This window comes from Poecilia mexicana, unplaced genomic scaffold (genome assembly GCF_051168715.1).
Source record: "Poecilia mexicana isolate PSO_F unplaced genomic scaffold, ASM5116871v1 scaffold_3, whole genome shotgun sequence".
NCBI classification, from domain to species: domain Eukaryota; kingdom Metazoa; phylum Chordata; class Actinopteri; order Cyprinodontiformes; family Poeciliidae; genus Poecilia; species Poecilia mexicana.
Genome location: NW_028263372.1, coordinates 36,868,336 through 36,884,539, shown reverse-complemented (window position 1 = coordinate 36,884,539; position 16,204 = coordinate 36,868,336). Strand labels below are relative to the sequence as shown.

The window sequence follows — 16,204 nt, the reverse complement described above, 5'->3', positions numbered from 1 at the left end:
AAGCCGATCTTATCCACAGATGTTATTAATCTCAGCAAAGGTCTAAGAATCAACCACTGTGCTTTTCCTTTCTCCTGTTAGAGGTTTGACTGACAGACCGGCCGACCAGGTCAGGTCTGCACTTTTACAGTTAACAACAGTCGCTCCATTGGTGCTGATTCAGCAACTTTCTTGTTATTTTGAGCAACATTTCAGACAAAAACATGGTATCGGCCAAAATCGAAATCAGTAAGTTGGGCTTTTTAAAATATCGGCCATTGGCCAGAAAACTGCAGTCGGTGCAGCCCTGGGAAAAACCTTTTAGGTCAGGCTTACATATTATGACAATAACATCGTAATATTACAAGAAAAACATCATAAAAACATGAGAATAAACTAATAATTGTACAATTTTGAGAATGAAGTAGTAATTGTATAGGGATTAGATCCGTCACTCTTTAGCTTATATTTTAGAAACTCACTATTTAGATGCAGAGAGAATCTTGTTACTGTAACCCAGAACAGGGATCAGACCAGAGGATTGAAACTGATCTAATCAGCAACATTTAGTTTATTTACTTTGGATCAACATTATTAGCTTTTTCTTATTTTGTTCTTTTCTTTGGTTTGTTATTTTGTTTGCATTTCCTTTTAATTCCTGTAAAGGTCTTTGTATTGCCTTGTTGCTGAAAATGTACTATATAAATAAAATTACCTTTATCTTTAATTTTAAATTCCCTTCATGAAAAATTAAAATGAGGAATGTCGAGCATCTTCTACTTTGGTCTCAGTTTTACACGTAAGTTAATATTTCATCTTTTAACACATCACGATGTTATCAGCACCAGAACTTTGAAATGAAACGTAAAACCTGGCGGACCGAGTCGCTCGTCTCAGATCCTGAACTCCAACAAGATTTTTATCAGTAAAATAAAATGTTCTTGTAATTTATGACTTCATTCTCGTCATTTAAAAACAGTGAAACCTCTGGTTCTGGTTCTGGTCGTGATGCTCCATTGTAGAAGCAGGATAATTCGGTTCTGATGTAACGTCAGACAGTGAGGTAATAATCATCCTGTGTGTTTTCATACAGGGGATGTAAATATATGGTTTCAGCTTTAGGTCCTCCGCTGTTGTACTGGTTCTGTGTTGATGATGTAATCCTGAGCTGTGATTGGCTGATGCGGTCCAAATGGTCTGTCCAGGTTCTGGACCTGAGCCACGACGTTCGGGCGATCAAGTCTCTGACCGGTGACAACGGTGAGAACTTCAACCGCATCGTGATGGAGGTGGAGATGCTGGGTCAGGACTGTGAGCTGTGCAGCCGCGTGGAGGCGGACCTGCAGAACCTCCAGAACCGGTCTCAGGACCTGAGCGCCATGCAGGAGGCGCTGCAGAACCTGGAGAACCGCGTCGGATCCATCCAGACCCGGCTGGACTCGGAGGGCGGCGGCTGCAGCCGGGTCTGCTCGCCGCTGCAGGACGACGTCCGCTCGCTGCGAGACGAGGTCCGGAGATGCTCGGAGCGCTGCGGGACCGGGACCGGGTCCTTCACAGGTCAGGCCCACCTTCATCAGGCTCTTCATCACTACAGTTATCCCGGCTACAGGTTCCTGTTCTGGTTCTGGTCGGATAACGTCAGCTGTTTTTCAATTTTCTGGAAGTTTGTTCCAGATCTGTGGTGAATAGAAGCTGAATGCTGCTTCTCCATGTTTGGTTCTGGGGATGCAGAGCAGAACCAGAACCGGAACATCTGAGTGGTCAGGAAGGTTGATACAGAAACAGCAGATCTTCACGGTGCTGCTGACCCGTTCAGTGATTCATAAACTACCAGCTGTAGTTAGAAGTCTGTTCTCTGAGAACCGGGTGGAGTAGAACCGGGTGGAGTAGAACCGGGTGGAGTCTCTATCCTCCTGGTTCTAGTCAGAACTCCACCAGCAGGGTCCTGGACCAGCAGGGTTCTGGACCAGCAGGGTTCTGGACCAGCAGCAGGGTTCTGGACCAGCAGCAGGGTTCTGGACCAGCAGGGTTCTGGACCAGCAGGGTTCTGGGTCGTTGGTCTGTCAGTCTGACCTGCTGCAGGAATCAAAGCCTGATGAGTCTCTCTGGTCCTGAATGTTGTGCAGCTGGTAAAAGCCCCACTGTGGAACCTTCTTGCTGTTATAGCACTTTAGCATTAGCTGGTCTAATGTCTATGCTTTAGCATTAGCCGGTCTAATGTCTATGCTTTAGCATTAGCCGGTCTAATGTCTATGCTTTAGCATTAGCCGGTCTAATGTCTATACTTTAGCATTAGCTGGTCTAATGTCTATGCTTTAGCATTAGCCGGTCTAATGTCTATGCTTTAGCATTAGCCGGTCTAATGTCTATGCTTTAGCATTAGCCGGTCTAATGTCTATGCTTTAGCATTAGCCGGTCTAATGTCTATGCTTTAGCATTAGCTGGTCTAATGTCTATGCTTTAGCATTAGCCGGTCTAATGTCTATGCTTTAGCATTAGCCGGTCTAATGTCTATGCTTTAGCATTAGCCGGTCTAATGTCTATGCTTTAGCATTAGCGCAGCTAACGTTTTAGCTAGCGTCTACCACTGTTGGTTTGGAAGCGTCCTTCTTTGAAAGCAACTCCTCTTGTCTTTTTCTGATATTTGTTTGATGATTTGAGTCATTTATGAGGGATTAAAAAGGCAAAAACAGGAGATGAATCCGGAACATAGCGCCCCCCAGGGGAAAGATGGCGTCTGTTTTCTGCATAAAGTCTCTGAACGTCTCAGAGGACAGTGAGCTCCCAGATAAACCTCATAAACTTCCCAGATAAATTAGATCAATACGTTTATTTCAACATGTAAGTGGTCAGATGTGAACATCAGACTCACGTAAATAAACGTTTGCGCCCAGCAGGTGACGGTTCCACCGGAGTTCCTGCTGCCGGAGGCTTCGGGCCGGGCCTGGACGCAGAGAAGCCTTTAGATGGCCACAGCGTGATCGGAGGATCCTTCAACAGCAACCAGCTGAAGACGCTGCAGGGCGAGCTTAGCGACATCATCTTCACCTTCGGCTCCATCAACGACACGCTGAGGGGCCTGGAGCACAGCGTGCAGAAACACGGCAGCGTCATCACAGACCTGGGTGAGCCCGCCGCCGCCGCCGCCGCCCCTACGCACCGCCGCACCGGCTTCACGTCTCCCTCTGACCTCCTGCAGGAAACACCAAGGACAAGATCATCTCTGAGCTGGACAAGATTCAGCAGGAAGTGACAGAGCACGTCCAGAGGAGCCAGGAGCGGCTGGACCGGACGGACCGGGACGTCCGCCGCCTCGAGAGCATGCTGGTGGCAGAGATGGGCGACTGCCGGCGCTCCGGAGACGGGCTGGAGAAGAGGCTGTCCAAGCTGGAGGGAGTCTGCGCCAGGCTGGACGGCGTCTCCGACTCCATCTCCAAGGTCAAAGAAGGTCAGGTTCACTAAAGCTCTGATGAGGAAGTCTGTGCCTTTAAGTAGAAAAATCCAGATTTCTCCGATCCCAGGAATATTTTGAGCTACGTTAAAATCTGATTCACGTCCCTGTAAACATCTGCCATGTTTTGCCAAGAGGAAGTGATGCTCCAACCTTCCTGTTTCTGATGTTTGCCCAATCAGGAATGATGAGGTTCAGGGTTTCCCTCAGAAAACCTGCTGAGTCCTGCAGTGTAGCGCCTGGACTGTCCACCAGGGGGCCGCCCAGTTTCTGTTTTAAAAATGTAAAATATTGCTGGGTAATTATGTTAGTGCAGCACATTGTCGATGACTTAACGGCAAACCAAAAACTTACAATTAAAATAAATATTCTTAACTTTTTGCACTTCTGTTGAATCCCACTTCAGATCCACATGCTGGTCACATTCAGAGCCGGCCCAAGGCATAAATGAACTCAGCAGCTGCTTAAGGTCCCAGGAATGCTAACATCTTAACACGGACTCATTTATTTATTCAGAATAACAACACTGTTAAATTTACACTGTTAAATATACTAAAACTTAATGCTTTCAAAATGAAAATGCTTTAAATTATTGATTTAAATTTAAGATTTTAAGGAGCTGGCAGGTTTATTGTTTAATAGTTCATAGTTATATTGTTTGGTTACCAAAGCAACAATCTGGTGCTGAGTTTGATATTTGAGTTTACAACCACTGACTGCTTTTAAGCTGGGCTCATTAAACCCCAGCTTCTCTCCCAGGTTCCCTGGGCTGCCCAGGGCCCCGGACAGCACTGGACCGTCCCTGCTGTTTGCTTGGTGACTGTTGAGTTTTTAATAATTGCAGTTTATTCAGCTGGCCCTCATTAAAGCGGCGTTTGTTTTGGGATTTACGGGACGGGTCCTCCTGATCCCGGAGCCGTCGGGTCGGACTGTAACGTGTCGCTGGGTTCTGTCTGCAGGCCTGAATCACCACATGTCGGGTTTGTGGAGCCACGTTTCCGGCCTGAACCAGTCCCTCATCCAACATGGAGGAATCCTGGACGCTGTTCAGAAGAACCAGGAGCGGGTCCAGAGCAGGGTGAAGAGCCTGAACTCCAGCCTGGTCCAGGTCCAGAAGGAGCTGCAGACTGGGCAGACTGGGCAGACTGGTGAGCTCATTTCTTCTGCTGCTTTCTGGGTCAGGTGGTTCTAGTTTCCTCCAGTCCAATTCATCAGGACCAGAACCTCACTTTAAAAAGTTCAGAGCTGCTTTTTAAAAGTGACTCCTCGTTCCTGCAGTCAGCTGCTGCCCCCTGCTGGACGCTCAGTGTGAGCACTTTGAGTTACCACGGTTACTGTTGCGGTTGCTGTGGAAACCTGGAGAGGAGCGCTCAGCTCCCAGATGAAACAGCAGCAGCCCCGGCTCCAGACGAGTTTAACGGGGGGCAAAATGAATCTATGAAGCTGAACATAGACAACAGCATCAGTAGCCTACAGGCTACTTGTTAACAAGCTTAAGGTTCTGTTTTAGCTAACTTTGCCTGCATCCAGCAGCTTCACTCAACTCAGTCGGTTAGTTTGGGGGAAAAACTGTGGAAAGTTCTTTGTGCTTTGCTGGTTTGCTGCCGTGATTCTAACAGACCTGTAGCTCCGCACAGCAGCAGCAGGTCTCTGTCGTTCCCACACAGGTGTAAACTAGGGCTGTGTAATAATATCGATTTTGTGATATATATCGATATTTTCTTTCCTAGAAAAAAATCGATATTCATCTGCAAGTATCTTAACATCCAACTGTCACCTGTCTCACTCACTGCTGCTTCGCCGGGAGAGTGATCAGGTCATCAGGCTTAGAGCGATTCCTTCACATGTTAAGTGTCAGGGTTAAAAGGTATCACACTATGCAGAGCAGGTATTTGGTGCACTTTATTTACTTTACAAATGCATGTAAGCTACAGTTTGTACTGTTTCAACTAAAAGAAACATGTTTTCTCACCACTTCTTTGATTCATTTTGTCCAGCTGTCGACTTTAAATCTGTGTCCGTGTCCAACCAGAGCCAGGTATTGTATAGTTGGTGCTGTTAATCAGTTTTCAGTTAAATTAATTCAATCCAACTCTATAACAGTGACAAAATGTCACCAAAATCACTCTGTCCCTCTAAAATCTTTCAGAAAATCGCAAAAGTGTATTGAATTGTATCGTTTGCTGAATATCGCAATATATATCGTATCGTGAGATTATTGTATCACTACAGCCCTAGTGTAAATACAGCGCAAGCATCTCGGCCTTCATGTTGCGTTTAAAGGCGGCTCGGAAAAACAGGTTACAACATGTTAACAACGGATTAAACAGTTTTAACTGCTGAAAAAAAGTGACAGAGGACACAGATATGGGAAGTGTGGAAGCCTCTACTGTATCAAATTATATAGGAATAACAGACAGTTTGCCACTCTGAGGTAAAAACAACAAACAGCTTCCAGTCCATGGGGGCCACAGCTGACCAATGCCCGTCCATACCCCCCAATGCCTGCCCATGTCCCCCTATGCCTGCCCATGTCCCCTAATGCCTGCCCATGTCCCTCAATGCCTGCCCATGTCCCCCAATGCCTGCCCATGTCTCCCAATGCCTGCCCATGTCCCCCAATGCCCGTCCATACCCCCCAATGCCTGCCCATGTCCCCCAATGCCTGCCCATGTCCCCTAATGCCCACCCATGTCCCTCAATGTCCTGCCCATGTCCCCCAATGCCTGCCCATGTCCCCTAATGCCCATCCATGTCCCTCAATGCCTGCCCATGTCCCCCAATGCCTGCCCATGTCCCCTAATGCCCACCCATGTCCCCCAATGTCTGCCCATGTCCCCCAATGCCCATCCATGTCCCCCAATGCCCATCCATGTCCCCCAATGCCTGCCCATGTCCCCCAATGCCCGTCCATACCCCCCAATGCCCATCCATGTCCCCCAATGCCCATCCATGTCCCCCAATGCCCATCCATGTCCCTCAATGCCTGCCCACGTCCCCCAATGCCTGCCCATGTCCCCTAATGCCCACCCATGTCCCTCAATGCCTGCCCACGTCCCCCAATGCCCACCCATGTCCCTCAATGCCCGCCCACATCCCCCAATGCCTGCCCATGTCCCCCAATGCCTGCCCATGTCCCCTAATGCCCACCCATGTCCCCCAATGTCTGCCCATGTCCCCCAATGCCCATCCATGTCCCCCAATGCCCATCCATGTCCCCCAATGCCTGCCCATGTCCCCCAATGCCCGTCCATACCCCCCAATGCCCATCCATGTCCCCCAATGCCCATCCATGTCCCCCAATGCCCATCCATGTCCCTCAATGCCTGCCCACGTCCCCCAATGCCTGCCCATGTCCCCTAATGCCCACCCATGTCCCTCAATGCCTGCCCACGTCCCCCAATGCCCACCCATGTCCCTCAATGCCCGCCCACATCCCCCAATGCCTGCCCATGTCCCCCAATGCCTGCCCATGTCCCCTAATGCCCACCCATGTCCCTCAATGCCTGCCCATGTCCCCCAATGCCTGCCCATGTCCCCTAATGCCCACCCATGTCCCCCAATGTCTGCCCATGTCCCCCAATGCCCATCCATGTCCCCCAATGCCCATCCATGTCCCCCAATGCCTGCCCATGTCCCCCAATGCCCGTCCATACCCCCCAATGCCCATCCATGTCCCCCAATGCCCATCCATGTCCCCCAATGCCCATCCATGTCCCTCAATGCCTGCCCACGTCCCCCAATGCCTGCCCATGTCCCCTAATGCCCACCCATGTCCCTCAATGCCTGCCCACGTCCCCCAATGCCCACCCATGTCCCTCAATGCCCGCCCACATCCCCCAATGCCTGCCCATGTCCCCCAATGCCTGCCCATGTCCCCTAATGCCCACCCATGTCCCCCAATGTCTGCCCATGTCCCCCAATGCCCATCCATGTCCCCCAATGCCCATCCATGTCCCCCAATGCCTGCCCATGTCCCCCAATGACCGTCCATACCCCTAATGCCCGTCCATGTCCCCCAATGCCCGTCCATGTCCCCCAATGCCCACCCATGTCCCCCAATGCCTGCCCATGTCCCCCAATGCCTGCCCATGTCCCCTAATGCCCGCCCACGTCCCTCAATGCCTGCCCATGTCCCCTAATGCCCACCCATGCCCCCCATTGCCCGTCCATGCCCCCCAATGCCTGCCCATGTCCCCCAATGCCTGCCCATGTCTCCCAATGCCTGCCCATGTCCCCCAATGCCCGTCCATACCCCCCAATGCCTGCCCATGTCCCCCAATGCCCGTCCATACCCCCCAATGCCTGCCCATGTCCCCCAATGCCCATCCATGCCGCCGGGCCTGAACAGCAGAGACATGAAATGCTTGAATGGTTCATCCCGGATGAGACGAACGATTTCTTTTCAAATTAATGTTGATTTGTTTCCTAAAGACTGAAGTCTGCTTTAAACATCCTCTCCTATTAAATGATAAATTTGCTTGCCGTAAATTCCCAGGTTTTAGCTGCTCCCTACCAAACTGCCACCAAACTAACAGAAACTTCAGTTTTATTTATGATCTGAAATAAAATTAAAGTGTTTGTCTTTCTGATTCCTCGTCTGGAAATGCAGTTTTTTAAAATGTTTTATTATTTATCAAACTTCCTCCCTCAGGCCTTCCAGGGCCTCCAGGAGAGAAAGGCCTGATTGGGCTGCCGGGCCCCCGGGGGCCCCCCGGACCTCCTGGGCTGAAAGGAGACGCTGGCTCCCGAGGATTTCCAGGTGGGAAGCTTCATTCCTACAGCTCTAAAATAAATCTGGCATCACTCTTAGTTTTTATCCAGGTGTGAAAACATTTTTAATCTCAGTGAGATTTTTCTGAGGTAAAAAGTGTTCAGGAATCAGCTGTTTTCGTTTTCCCTTAAAAACACACTGCTGGCTGCGCTAAACCACTAACCATGAACATTAGGGACACTAACACTAAACTGACACATCAAAATGGAGTTTAGCAGAAGCTAATGCTAAATGCTAACTTCCACGCTGCATTTTGGGATTATTGTTGTTATACAAGATCATTGTGAAATGTTGTGGAAAACTTTTTATGGAAAAAACTTTAAAATTGCTGTACCATAAAAGGCAGTTTTATAAAAATTTGACTTTAGTGATACAGAACGTTCATAAATTAACTTTATTTACAGTAAACATTTTATTAATTCTTCCAAACATCTGCAACAAAAAGCAATTTCCTTATTTTATTGTCTTTATTTCATATATTGAACTTCAGATAGAGTAAATACTAAAACTCCAACACAGATCCTGAACTTTATTCAACTTAAAGTTTACAAAAAAGACAAGAAAATAAAATTAGCTTCAAAGTTAGCAAAAATGCTAGCTTTGCTATTAGTTGCTATTAGCAGCTAAGTGGAAATGTGCTCACCACTGGTAATGGGCTCAATATTACATTTGATCAGGTTTAAGATGAGCAGAATATTTGAAATCATTAGAATATAACTGTTAGTAAATTTTAATAGTTTTAAAGGTAATTATTACATTTTGATCTCATAATTTATGCCTGATGATGATCAGTGGAAAGCAGCGATGCAAAGCTAGACAAGGCAATGTGGCAAATTAAATTTTTTTTAAAAATTAAAAATTAACAACTGATTTTCCTGGGTTTTTTTCAGGTCCTAAAGGTGAAACAGGTACGTCCTGCTGGCCTCTGATTAGCCGCAGCCGGTCCACTCTGCCTCTGATTGGCCGCAGCCGGTCCACTCTGCCTCTGATTGGCCGCAGCCGGTCCACTCTGCCTCTGATTGGCTGCAGCCGGTCCACTCTGCCTCTGATTGGCCGCAGCCGGTCCACTCTGCCTCACCTGGCTCTTCTTGTCCTCAGGTCTTCCAGGTGTGGACGCTCACAGACCCAGGCTGTCGTTCTCTGCAGGCCTCACCGCCCTGAAGGAAACGCCGGGAACCGTCGTCTTTAACAAGGTCTTCGTCAACGAGGGTAACTTCTACAACCCGGCGACAGGTGAGTGGGTTCTGGTGGTTCTGGTCCAGCTGGACGCTGTGAGCTCTGACAGGTAAACCCGTCCTCCTCAGGTGTTTTCACTGCCCCGGTGGACGGACACTACTACTTCAGCGCCGTCCTGACGGGTCACAAGAATGAGAAGATCGAAGCGGTTCTGGCCAAGTCCAACTACAGCGTGGCCCGGGTGGACTCGGGCGGGTACCAGCCCGAAGACCTGGAGGCCAAGCCGGTGGCCGAGTCAAAGGTCAGCAGCGGCTCGCTGGCCGTGTTCAGCCTGGTGCTGCCTCTGCAGCGCGGCGACACGGTGTGTGTGGACCTGGTGAGGGGGAGGCTGCCCCACTCCGTGGAGCCGCTCACCGTCTTCAACGGCATGCTGCTGTATGAAAACTTATGAGCCTTGTGAGTCAGAGACCAGCCAGAGCCGCCTGATCCGACCTGCTCAGCCCTCTGATGAGGCTGAAATATTTCCCATGATCCTCCCTGCTCGACTCAGCAGGAGGGATTTTAAATCCGCCTGTGTTCTGTCCAATCAGCAGAGACCTTACCTGGTCACATGACCCAAACTCCTCTGGAGCCAGAACATTATAGTAATGTTCTGCATTAATATCCAGATGTTTGTCCAGAAGGTGGCGATGCGGAGCCGGACATGGACTGAGGATCTGATTTATGTCTGATAAAATGTTTGGATGTTTTATGGAATATTGTTGATGCACTGCTGCGTTCAATCAGTTCACCTCTTCTGACCTCTAACCCACGCCATTACCCTGCCACGCCCCTACAACGCCACACAGCAACACCCAGCTTATTAACGCTGACAAAAGCAAACCTTAGTGGTGGACACCGCTAGCTAAAAGGTTAGCAGCGCTAACCCTAAAACACTAACCATAAACGTTAGTTACGCTAACGCTAACATGCTACACCAACATGATAGTTGGTGGAAACTAATGCTAAGCACTAAATTCAACCCTAACGCATCCACCATGTGTCAATGACGCTTCCTTCTTGCTCAGTAAAGTTTCTTTAAAATAAAAAGAAAATGTGAGGAGAGAAAACTGGGCTGCAGCTTTCAAAATAAGAGCATGAGTATAAGCATCTAACCTACCAGAAGAATTCAGAAGAGCCGACAACCAAAACTTCAACTCAAATGTCAAACTTTATTCAAGTAAATCAGGTCTATAGATTTTATATGAAAAAAAAAATTTAAGAGGAAGCTAAGCGCTTTCAAAGTTAGCAAAAAAGCTAAAGCACTGTACAAAAAATTAATTATTAGTGCATTAGCAGGTTAGCATAAGTGTGCCCACTGCTGATCATAAATATAAGAAAATGCAAAACCATTTCAGGTCTGTTGTTCCTGCTCACTGATCTTCATTTAACCCGACCAGAACCAGAGGTTTGGGTCCCTGGGTTTCGTTAAAAATGGCCACCAGGTTGTGCTGTGTCAGGACGGGATATCTGATAAAAAAATCACAGTCTTGTTTTGTTTTTATGACATATTGAGAAAATCACTGAATAAAATAACAATACTCTGTGAGCGCCCCCAAGTGGTCAGGTGAATATTAGCCAGGTCGTGCTACCAGTTTCACTTTTAGTTTAAAGCATCCAGCATGCTGAGGTGAGTGATGCATCATTCTAACTAAAATTATCACTGGCTTATTGCTGCAGTGTTTGCCTAACAGCTTTACTCCACATGTGTAGTAAACATGGTGTGTGTCAGGTTAGCATGAGCAGCAGCTAAGGGAAACTACAGTCTTCTGGTGGAAAGTGTTTGTTTTATTCCTCTGACTCCGTCCACAATGGTAACATCAACTTCATGGACTGTGGAGAACTTCGCTGGAGGCTCGACATGTCGGATAACACTCCAGACTCATGCTTTACCTAGCTAATGCTAATGCTCTATATACAACACAGAGTTTAGCAGAATTTAACACTCTATATTAGCGGTTCTCAACGTGGGCGGTACCGCCCCCCTGGGGGCGTTCAGAGGACGGCAGGGGGCGCTGGCGGACATTTTTACAAAAGGGGGGCGCTGGGATGCCTTTGGGGGGCGTTTGGTCGAAGGTAAACTTTACACCTTAAATGCACAACAATACCAGTTTAGACTTTGAGCAACTTGGTAAAACTGTGTTGTGTAACATTAATCCATGCTTGGCTGCAACAATATACATGGCAGCTCTTCTTCTATTCAGTGTTTGTAGCTTCTGTTAGCTTCTTGGCGCAGCTCCGTTCCTGCTACTGGTAGCTAAAATCACCTCACTGTGTATCCCTCTGAAAAATGAACCATTTAAATAAAGAAATCCCTCCATGGTGACACCACGACAGAGAGCCTTCATTTTAACACCGGAGCTGTAAGCAGTCCGGTATGAAACGGGGTGATAGAACAACACAGCACTTTTAAATTTCAATAATCAGAATGCAGAAATTGTTTCCGTTGTTTTAAAAGGTTTATGTCAGTCTGCCTTTTCCCCATCGATACGCTTCCCGACCGCCCTGCACCTTAAGGGGTTAAAAAAAAAGACGTACACATCGCGCAAAACTCTGAAACAGGAGAAGCGGGACATAAAACGGAGCGACGAACTAGATGTGAATTATGGCATAAAAACAGAGAATCTGACGCTGAACAGTGAAAAATCAACACATGATGTGAAACATGATGATTAGGAGGCGCAGCAGGTGATGAGTGAAGATTAATGATGGTCAATAAACGATAAAATAAATCTAACAGGAAGAAACTAAAGTGGACATAACAATAAACCAGGAGAGGATAATAATAATCAAATGAAACTAAATGGAAATGAATGAAGAAGAAAATGCAAGAATAAACTAAGAAACTAAAGTAAATACAGAGGAATGAACTGGTATGGCAAGACCTTTCGATCAATAATTAATACAGAGACTGTATGGCAAGAATAAACAGACACTATTTCCAGATAAAAGGTAAAATAATATTGTTGAAGTGCCATGGGTTTGTTGAGACCACATCTAGTACTGAGAATAAATATATGTTACAGACCATAACAGTAAAGAACTGATCACTTATTTATGTTTTAAATTAGATTTGATATATTTATTTCTTCAATATTATTTTTCATGTCGGTGTTAATGTGATGAGGCTGACGACTCCATGACACTTTCAGTTTGACTCATTAAGATTTGATTAAAAAACTATTAATCTATAATCAATAGACAGGTCTATATAAAGATATAATCCATGTTTCTGTCTCGTATTTCTATGGCATTAAAAGGAACTTTAGTTTTTCCACTGAAAGCTCTGGTTTGCACAGTAAATGCCATGTGGGTGAAGTTTTATGGATGATACTCTGATGTCCCATTCTCCTGAAGGCAGCACAGAGCTGCACCACCAGAAACACTGAAGAGAAGAAGAGCTATGATTAATGTAGTTACAGTTCTATCCATGTTTTAATGCTGCAGAGTTCAGTTGGTTTGAAAATATACTGCTCAAAAAAATAAAGGGAACATTTCACTTTAATTTTGTGTGTGGCTCCAAATCCAGGCCTCCATTGGTTAATAAATTTGATTTCCATTGATGATTTTTGTGTGATTTTGTTGTCAGCACATTCAACTTTGTACAGGACAAAGTATTCAATGAGAATATTTCATTCATTCAGATCTAGGATGTTATTTGAGTGTTCCCTTTATTTTTTGAGCAGTGTAGTTCAAAGTTTAAACTGGCATGTTGTTCATCTTTTATCTGGTCATTTTGTGCAGATTTAACAACTAGAAAATGGCACAAAATAAGAATATTTTGTCCGCTCTGATTGGCTGCTGTCAGGCCTACAGATTTTAACTTGAATTTTCATTGCATTTTTCATAGACGCCTGTGAAAATAATTTCTATTCTCAGGGCTTTTTTGTTCTCTGGGAAATTATTTTTGATGATAAATACAGAAACAAGCATAAAAATCAAAACATCAACAATAGTGACAGTAATATTAATAATAAAATAATAATCAGTGCAAAGTAGCCTGCAAATTCTTTGGTGGGGGCGGTGAGGGACCTGGATGAAGGCTAGGGGGCGCTGGCCCAAAAAAGGTTGAGAAACACTGATCTATATCAACACAAAGTTTAGCAGAAGCTAATGCTAACTTGCTTTATCAACCCAGTTTAGCTGAAGCTAATGCTAAACTGCTAAATTCAACCATGTTGATACCAAGTGGCAGTGATAATGCTAAACATTAGCTAAAGCGCTAAGCAAATTAGCATATTAGCAGAGGTGTGGCCACCAGAGTTCAGCAATGTTCTGGAGATGTTATGAAGACAAATAAAGTGCTTATGATCCGGGACCGGACCGGACCGGACCAGGCAGACAAAGCAACCATGAGAAAGACCAGAGGAAGTCTTCATCACCGGCAAAGAATTAAGAGACTGCTCAAAGTTTCTCCGTATACGGTGTTCCCCACGCCCAGGTTTCTTCTGGTTAGCAGAAGATGAGTAAATGCAGAGAGAAGTTTTCTTCTCCAGCCCGTCGCTATGTGGAAAAGTAATCACACCCCTAGATAAATCCTGAATCCGACGGGATTAACCGTCAATCAATCATAAACCTGACTGGTTCCTGCTGGAAAACCCTCCAGTGTGTCTGAATTAAATCAATTCAGTGAAGCAGGTGGGATCAAAGTTCACCCTCAGTAGTGCTGCAGCAGCAGGAGGAACAACCAGGCGTCAGGTTGGGATGAATACTTTCTCACAGTAACTAAATCACTGCAGCTTCTGCTTAGGTTTTAAATGTCATTTTTAATCTAAATCTTTAAATAATTAGATAAATATGGAAGAACGAAGCCAGTATATGTCATCATTTCAGTCCAGTCAGATCAGGTGATTTAACATGCAGGACAATTCAGTTTATTGTTCCAGCTGATGGTTTTTCTACCTGAGGAATCCAAGCATGTGGCGACAGTGGAGAGGAAAATAGGAGGAAATGTTCCAGTATAACTTCCTATAATGAACATAAAGTCTTATATTTTAATAACTTGTGAACTTATAGTTTACTCAACACAGCATAGTTTTAACTATTATTAAATGTTAAATGGCTTTCCATAAAGTATTAAAACATTGACCTGCTGCCTGACGTAGAGCTGCAGTGGCTAGATGAGCAGCTTTCTGCTGGAGGGACAGACGAGAAGCATGTAGAGATGTTTAAGCTGTGACCAGATGATGAAGACATATCATCATCATCATCATCATCACGAACTGTTGATGCTTCCTGAACATGAAGGACAGTTTTTCACGACTCAGCTGGAAGTGATGTTTGCTGTCTGGAGAAATGTTGTGAAGATGTTTTTACCTTCATATTTAAAAACATCTTGACGCTCTGAATTGGACCTGAAGCAACACCAGTTTCTTCACTCAGGATTGTACAGTTGACATGTTCTGTGTTCATTTCTGGCTTCTGTAGCGACAAATCTGTAAAGCTAAAATGTTTCTGACAGATGTTGTTAAAAGCTTCATTAAATCTATGATTAACTGTTTTTGGTTTTATGTTTTTAAAGAAATTGATCATTTTTCTCATATTTCAGACATGGAGCCCAGAGACAGATGGTGAAGAGGCAACGATTATAAAACTAATGAATATTTATAAAAATCTCATTCTTTTCAGGAAATTAATCAGATTTTAATCTCCAAAATAAGCAACATTTTTAATTAAAACAGCATTTATTATTAAATAAATAGACACAAGAGCTCAGTGATGAAGATATTTAGTTTATAATCCGTTAAAATCATCTTTCCAGAGTTTCGGGAGGTTCAGATCCTTCACATGGAGCTTCTTTAGACATGTGGATGCTAACATTAGTATTAGCAACATGTTAGCATTGAGATGCTACTTTAGTCTAGCATAGCTTCCGATAGGCTAGCTCCTTTTAGCACAAATTGAACACAAAAACAATGTTTTCCAGCGTCTGATCAGACGCATAGAAGTAGAAATAAACCGAGAAAAGCAGCTTCATTGCTTCTGTTAGCGGATGTAGCTGTACGTCAGATTTACGGCTGGACTAGAAACACAGAATACAAAGGTTCCGCCTTGGAACTGTAAAAAAAAAAAGTTATTAATTGCATTACAATTTTGAACCTATTCAAAATAAAAGTTTTTTTTTGTTCTCTATTGTTGTTGTTAGTGGATGCCAGTTGTGTGTCAGATTTACAGGTGTACCAGAAACCAGCAAATACAAAGGTTCCCACCGGAACCTTCATATGTAAAAACAACAAAACATATGAAACTCTATTTATTAATAGTTATTCAGTGATGTCTGTCATCAATCCCTCGACTCAGCTCCAAGTGTGCTGGAGAACGGATGCTGGATGTTTCGGTGTTTGCTGCAGCATTAGCTGCATTAATTATTATTAATAATAACTAATAATCATCTCTGCACCAACAGAACGGTCCAGTTTCCTCAGACAAAACAGAAATTCACTTTAATAATATTTTAGTCTAATTGATCGGACACAGACTGATGCAGCTGATGCTGCACACTGCCAGTTAGCTGGCTGAAAGAAAGATGCTGCACTTCTTCCTCACAAACAAACAAAATGATGTTTGGTGATAAATCAGTGAAATGTAATATTCTAGACCAGTGGTTTTTAACCTGGGTTCGGTTGAACCCCAGGGGTTCGGTGAGTCGGTCTCAGGGGTTTGTGATGACGCCCCGCTTTGCTGCAGAGGATCATGTTACATTGCTGAGCCAATCAGAGCTGCGGAGGAGCACTGATTGGAGGAGCACTGATTGGAGGAGCTCCTCTCAGCAGGGATTTGAACTT

At 45.2% G+C, this 16,204-nt stretch overlaps 1 protein-coding gene across 2 annotated transcripts in view; it reads left to right on the top strand.

Annotated features, from left to right (window-relative positions):
- Positions 1–14,919, top strand: part of LOC106909005 (EMILIN-1-A-like) — a 26,342-nt gene extending 11,423 nt beyond the window's left edge. Inside the window, exons 7-14 of one of the 2 annotated variants that reach the window (XM_088004572.1) lie at positions 1,185–1,536; positions 2,874–3,104; positions 3,179–3,427; positions 4,390–4,578; positions 8,085–8,192; positions 9,095–9,112; positions 9,303–9,437; positions 9,509–14,919. In XM_088004572.1, coding sequence (XP_087860698.1) covers positions 1,185–1,536; positions 2,874–3,104; positions 3,179–3,427; positions 4,390–4,578; positions 8,085–8,192; positions 9,095–9,112; positions 9,303–9,437; positions 9,509–9,831 — 1,605 coding nt within the window. In that variant the 3' untranslated portion in view covers positions 9,832–14,919. The remainder of the gene's footprint in view (positions 1–1,184; positions 1,537–2,873; positions 3,105–3,178; positions 3,428–4,389; positions 4,579–8,084; positions 8,193–9,094; positions 9,113–9,302; positions 9,438–9,508) is intronic. The other variant, XM_088004573.1, reaches the window with a different exon arrangement.
- Positions 14,920–16,204: the final 1,285 nt, after the last annotated feature.